General features: G+C 34.4%; 1 protein-coding gene across 1 annotated transcript; it reads left to right on the top strand.

Moving 5' to 3' along the window:
• The first annotated feature begins 761 nt into the window (after positions 1 to 761).
• On the top strand, positions 762 to 2,914 carry JOSL (JOSEPHIN-like protein). Its single transcript, XM_089378944.1, has 2 exons — positions 762 to 1,080; positions 2,295 to 2,914. Exons 1-2 carry the CDS (start codon positions 973 to 975, stop codon positions 2,787 to 2,789), a joined length of 603 nt encoding a protein of 200 aa, XP_089235070.1. The 5' UTR covers positions 762 to 972; the 3' UTR covers positions 2,790 to 2,914.
• The last annotated feature ends 3,981 nt before the right edge of the window (positions 2,915 to 6,895 follow it).

Raw genomic sequence — 6,895 nt, 5'->3', positions numbered from 1 at the left:
ATTACCTTAAATTAATTTTTAGATGTCTTATTTCTTAAGTAAATATGAAGGAGAATTTATTAATATCTTATTTCTTAAGTAAATATGAAGGAGAATTTATTAATATATAAAATATTTTGGTGATGTAATTAGTGTAATTTATAATTTTTAAAATGTCATTTAAAGAAAATAGACTTTAAAAAGGTAAAAAAAAAGAAAAATAGTGAGTTAATCCTTATTATTTATGGATAGGGTTTACCTATTAGCTAAATTATAGCTAAATTATAGCATAGTGAGAAAATATATAAAATTTTTAAATTATTGTCCCTCAAAGCTCTCTCTAGCCGGGCATGGAAGGTAATATCTGTGGTAAACATTTTAACTTGCACAAATTACATAAAAATATAAAAAAAATAATAATTAAAATAAAAACCAGATAAAATAAATTTTTGTATTATCATCATATATATAATTAACTTAAATTAATCTAAACTCTTGATTTACTAAACATTTCATTCGATAAAATCCTTTTTCATCTTAAAAAACATTGAGAAAGATAAAATATCTTTTTATTAAAAAAAAGTTTACACCTGAGAATATTACAAAATATTTTATTAAAAAGATTGAACGCATTTTTAAATATAATTGAAAATACAATTTTACTCCAAATTAAATAAACAACAATTTCATTTATGATAACCTTTTATTTAAAAAATGATAAAAAAAAAATGAAGAGTACAAATCACGTAAGGTTCGAATTCTCAAAATAATAAAAATTGTGACTGCAGTTTTAGATCGACACAACCACACGCCAAGATGCTGACAAGGCAGGGTGATGCTGTAAGAACCGTGGAGAGGAGGTTTTTTTTAAACAACAGATAGAGGGAGCTTGCATTGACTACTTGCAGCACCGCTTCCACAGCAGAGCCGATTGGTCTGCTCATCGAAACTAGTGATCCGATTCTGTAACAGTTGAGGCGAACAAATTGAGCGATGGATGATGATGAAGACATTAAAGACAACACTCCAGAGAAGGAGATTTATCATGAAAGGCAGCGCCTCCAATTCTGTCTATTGCACGCCCTCAATAATCTGCTCCAGGTAAGAAAATTTTTCTTTCAACCCTTATGCCTGAACGAATCCCAATCTTTCCTTTAAAATGACTACAATCTGTACAATATGAAGTCGAAGGACCGATCCCTGTTATTGTAAATAACGCGGAAGATCGCTTTTAACAGAGTAGTTATCAGTGTGAAATCGGCTCTTATTCTGTGCGACCGAAAACCTTAATTTCTCCAAAAATAGGCTTGGGTTTCATCGGTATATGCTTTTGGAAGCTCTTGATCGATGGGAAATGGAGCTTCGGGTATTGGGTTTTGTTAGTCTGTTCTGAAAGATTGGAATGCCAGAGTTCTGAATAATCAGCGCCAGCTGCTGATTTTTTTTCCTTTTCCACGGTATGAAATTTTATAAGTCTGAGGAGTTAATAAAGGATGCGGCAGTTATTAATTCTCTGTTTGTAGAATAATACGAGGGTTTAATTGCATTGCAATTTTGATGGATTCTCTTATGTGCCAAATACTCCAAAGGCCTACTGGGGTTTGCATTTAACTACCGGGGTTTGCATTTAACTACCATTACGGTTCTTTTCTGAATTTATTCCTTCTTAGTAATATGAAATTCCAAAAGCTTGAGGGTTTAAGGAATATGTAGTTCTACACGCCTAAGGGTTTAATGCAGGGGCATTACATTTAGAAACAAGATAATAAATGAACAAGCTCAACCTCTTTTTAGCTCAAAATTCTTCCTTAAATTGGTTGGAATTTTACTTAAAGTCAAAGTTCCACTGATTGATGGGAACTTTGACCATGAGATTTGTCTTTTCCGTTTTAACATGACCCAGATTATCAGAATTGAAAAAAAAAAGCCAATCAGAACAGAAGTTTGCCTTGCTGGAAAAATTGGACTCGCTGGAACTATTGAGTTTGCCCATTTATTAAGTCACTCAGATTCGTATTTTCCATTTTAAAGAATTATCATATATGTTAATTGCATTGTATATCTGATGGCTTTTCCTTTGTGCAAAATGTTCCCAAGGTTTACTGGTGTTTGAATTTAACTATTCTTCTATGTTTTTCCCCTCTATTTTTGCCTTTTACCTTGATTTTGGGTTTATTGAATATTTTGCTCAAATCCCTGGTTTCTTTGTTAGTAGTTTTCATCTTGCGTTTACAGTATCATATTTGATAGCCTTGTATAGTCACAATATGTCAAAGACTAAAGATTTGATATTTGTCCTTTTTGGCTTGGCTCAGGAAAGAGAGTCATTTACAAAGACCCAGCTAGATGCCATTGCCAAAGATCTAGCACTAATTGACCCTAGCAAAGACAGTTGGACTCCCCTTTCGGTTGTTTGGAAGCCGCATCACAATGTCCTGACTGGGAATTATGATATCAACGTTTTGTTTGCTGCACTTGAGGGCAAAGGAAAGAGTGTGGTTTGGTTTGATCGTCGAAATGGCGCTTCTTCCATGGATTTTACTGATTCTGAAAACATTCTGACCGGTATTATATTGAATAAATCAGTCAGGAAACTGGGTGGTTTGTGGAGGAGAAGGCATTGGCTTGCTTTGCGTAAGATTAATGGTGTATGGTATAATTTGGACAGTGATTTAGCTTGTCCTTTACCTTTTGAAAATGGGGACGAAGAGCTGAAGGAATTTTTGGATCAGAGTTTGGCACAGGGTGGTGAGGTCTTAATGGTTTTTGAAGGAAATTCTTCAACATCCAACAATTCTCATAAACAATAATGTGGAAGAAGGTTTTTTCAATATTCAATTTATTCTACATGTGAATATCTGTAAAGTTGCCATTGTATTAATTTCAAAGCATTGTCTGCCTAGAATAATTTATCAGTTGCACCTCTGTACATGAACCATTTACTCGTGATTTTTTGTTCTCTCCATTCCACAAAATGGAAAATAATTTGGCAGTGGATGTTGATGATAATCATTCCATACTTTTGTGCAGAGACCTAGTTTGTATTCTAATTGGTTCTTTTTTGAAAACAGGCATTGGGATTTTATCAGCAATTGTTTTTTTGTAATAGATATGACGATAAAATGTCAAGAGCAAAATACAAAAGAACATCTAGAATAGTGGTTTGTCCACTATGCAGTAGAAAGTTGTTGCGCACATGATCCACAAGTATCAATTCCACTTAGCGGGGTAGGTATATAATATATGTCTTTTTGTTTGTTTGGGAGATGAATTAACAGTGAAAGCAACTTTGGAACCTTATGGGGATAGGGTGACATAGGGTTGTGTGTAGCCATTTAGCTGTTTTTTTTGTTGTTGTTTGCTAATTAAAAGGCTGAAATTTATAATATCTCATATACTGCTACAAAAATGTCCGTCAAGGTCTGGCCAAAAACTGACAGTAGACCTTTCATAGGTATATCCTTCGCAGGTTCTCATTGAGCATAATATAAAACAGTCATGAGCAGTCTTTGAGTCTTACAACCCACCAAGTGATGGCAAACAAACATGTGAATCTTGGGGCTTCTTATAAAGGTAAAACCATGTTCAGCGTATCTATATGGAAGGCTAAGATAATTAAGTAAACAGTATCTTCCTGAAAGCATAACAGAAAGTCTAAGGCCATAATTCCTGGTCCTACAAAGTTAACATAACGTAAAATACAGACATGAGCAGTCTTTGAGTCTTATGGCTGACCAAGTGATGGCAAACAAACATGTGAATATTGAGGCTTCTTATAAAGTTAAAACCATGTTTAGCATGTTGGGGTACAATGCACTCGGTATTTCATCAGGACCTATATTCTGGTCGTCATTAGACCCTCTTTCATACATTATTAGGGACACATAGGGCCACTTTTCATCATTTGACAGATTTTCTATTTTTAGTAGGGGAGACAGCTAGGATGACATGTGGTGCTGTCTGGACACTAGTTGGAGGATAACATGTATAATTGCACTCCATTAATTCACATTACATCATGCATAGGCCTTCTTAGATTGAATATGCACATATGGCCACTTTTCATTCATTACTAGACATTTCCTATCATTTGACAACTTTTCTATATTTAGTAGGGGAATCAACTAGGATGGCATGTGGCGCTTACTGGACACTAATTGGAAAATAACATGTATAATTCCACTCCATTAATTCACATTACATCCTGCATAGGCCTTCTTAGAATGAATACGCACTTCCTCCTTATATTGTAGCAGTTAACTGCCATTTTTCTCTCTCTCCTCTTGTTAGTTGACTTTTAGGGGTCCTCATCATGGGGGGTGCTAGCGGTAGCTATCATTAAATCAAGGGTGTCAAGGTTCGAAGTGTCTGTCCTGTTGTACTGGGGTAAACAGATAGAACGGAAAGTTTCCTGGGCTGTGAAAAAGAAAGTGTCATGTGTATCTATCTGCCTTTGTCAACGCTATTGTTTCCGAGGCCAATGTGAGAATTATTAATTAGTTCTAACTGATTTTTAACTTCGCTTACTTCAAGTTCACTCCATTTTAGGATATTTTTGCTAATTTTGGGTTTCCTAGTCTAATTTTGACTTGTTTGCCAACTAGAGAAAGTGCTTTTGAGTTATACTGAGTACATGCACATGGAACACAAACCTAATTCAAATTGTTTGGCCTCCTTTAGAGTCTATATATTGTATCAATTTTCAGCAACAGCATATTATTAGATTTTATGAGTAATTCGAATTGTCTCCTTGGTTCATTAGTCAATTTCTCAGCAGTTTTATTTTCTCTTCTTTTGTGTTTTGCAAGTAGCTATACTAGTATTTTTTCATACTTAGATCCTGTAGTTGTGCTTAAAATCCAACACAACGTATCTATATCGAAGGCTAAGAAAATTAAGTAAATATTATCTTCTTGAAAGCGTAACAGAAAGTGTATCTATATCGAAGGCTAAGAAATTTAAGTAAATATTATCTTCTTGAAAACATAAGACACATATGGCCACTTTTCATTCATTATTAGACATTTCCTATCATTTGACAGATTTTCTATTTTTAGTAGGGGAGACAGCTAGGATGACATGTGGTGCTGTCTAGACACTAGTTGGAGGATAACATGTATAATTGCACTCCATTAATTCACATTACATCATGCATAGGCCTTCTTAGAGTGAATATGCACATATGACCACTTTTCATTCATTACTAGACATTTCCTATCATTTGACAACTTTTCTATATGTAGTAGGAGAGTCAGCTAAAATGACATGTGGTGCTGACTGGACACTAGTTGGAAAATAACATATATAATTCCACTCCATTAATTCACATTACATCCTGCATAGGCCTTCTTAGAATGAATACGCACTTCCTCCTTACATTGTAGCAGTTAACTGCCATTTTTCTCTCTCTCCTCTTGTTAGTTGACTTTTAGGGGTCCTCATCATGGGGGGTGCTAGCGGTAGCTATCATTAAATCAAGGGTGTCAAGGTTCGAAGTGTCTGTCCTGTTGTACTGGGGTAAACAGATAGAACGGAAAGTTTCCTGGGCTGTGAAAAAGAAAGTGTCATGTGTATCTATCTGCATTTGTCAACGCTATTGTTTTATTGTTTTCAAGGTCAATGTGAGAATTATTAGTTAGTTCTAACTGATTTTTAACTCCGCTTACTTCAAGTTCACTCTATTTTAGGATATTTTTGCTAATTTTGGGTTTCCTAGTCTAATTTTGACTTGTTTGCCAACTAAGGAAAGTGCTTTTGAGTTATACTGAGTACATGCACATGGAACACAAACCTAATTCAAATTGTTTGGCCTCCTTTAGAGTCTATATATTGTATTAATTTTCAGCAACAACATATTATTAGATTTTATGAGTAATTCGAATTGTTTCCTTGGTTTATTAGTCAATTTCTCAACAGTTTTATTTTCTCTTCTTTTGTGTTTTGCAAATAGCTATACTAGTATTTTTTCATACTTAGATCCTGTAGTTGTGCTTGAAATCCAACACAACGTATCTATATCGAAGGCTAAGAAAATTAAGTAAATATTATCTTCTTGAAAGCATAACAGAAAGTGTATCTATATCGAAGGCTAAGAAAATTAAGTAAATATTATCTTCTTGAAAACATAACAGAAAGTCGTAGGCCATAATCCCTGTAGGTCCCACAAAGAATATAGTAACTGAATAGAAAAGCCATTAAAACTGAAGGGAAAGGGTTCTTTTAGAAAGATAGCTGAACAATATATACCTGCCATTGCTTTTGGAGTATCAATTCGTATTTATCATTTGCTAATCCAACCTTTCTTATCTTAAAAAAATGTTTCTAAAAGCTGTTTTGTTCCAATCCTTTGTGAGACACATAATCCTTTAGAGTTATTACTTTACATAAATTGGAGGTAGGTGAAATGAATAATCTTGGGGTGGACCAATAGTCCCTCATGGAATGGAATGTGAAGCGAATAGCCACTTCCTTTTGTATATATATATATGTTTTGAGTTAATGCAAACCATCAAGTTTAGAGTTAATTTCTGGAGACCTAATCTTTCAGGGTTATTATTTTTGTATTGTTATTATACTTAATTCAGCGGTAGGTGAAATGGATAGTCTTGGGGTAGGACAATAGTCCCTCTTGGAATGTGAAGCAAGTAGCCACTTCCTCTTGTATATATGCATGTTTTGAGATAATGAACTAATTAAGCTTGGAGTGAATTTCTCTACTCATAAGTTGTAAGTTGTATTAGAGCAAGTTCTAACTCCATGATTCTCGAGTGTGTTTCTTAAGTTGTAAGTTGTATTAGAGCAAGTTCTAACTCCATGATTCTTGAGTGTGTTTCTTCTCGTCTCTGTTTGATGTGCAAAATGCCTCTCTACCATGCTTCTGAACAGTCTTGAGTTGGTTAGCCCTCCTGCCACAAGT

Source organism: Pinus tabuliformis, chromosome J, assembly GCF_031772625.1.
Source record: "Pinus tabuliformis cultivar Carrire ecotype Pingquan chromosome J, CPIR1, whole genome shotgun sequence".
Classification (NCBI taxonomy): domain Eukaryota; kingdom Viridiplantae; phylum Streptophyta; class Pinopsida; order Pinales; family Pinaceae; genus Pinus; species Pinus tabuliformis.
The sequence above is the reverse complement of the archived record's forward strand: the minus strand, read 5'-3'. Positions and strand labels throughout refer to the sequence as shown.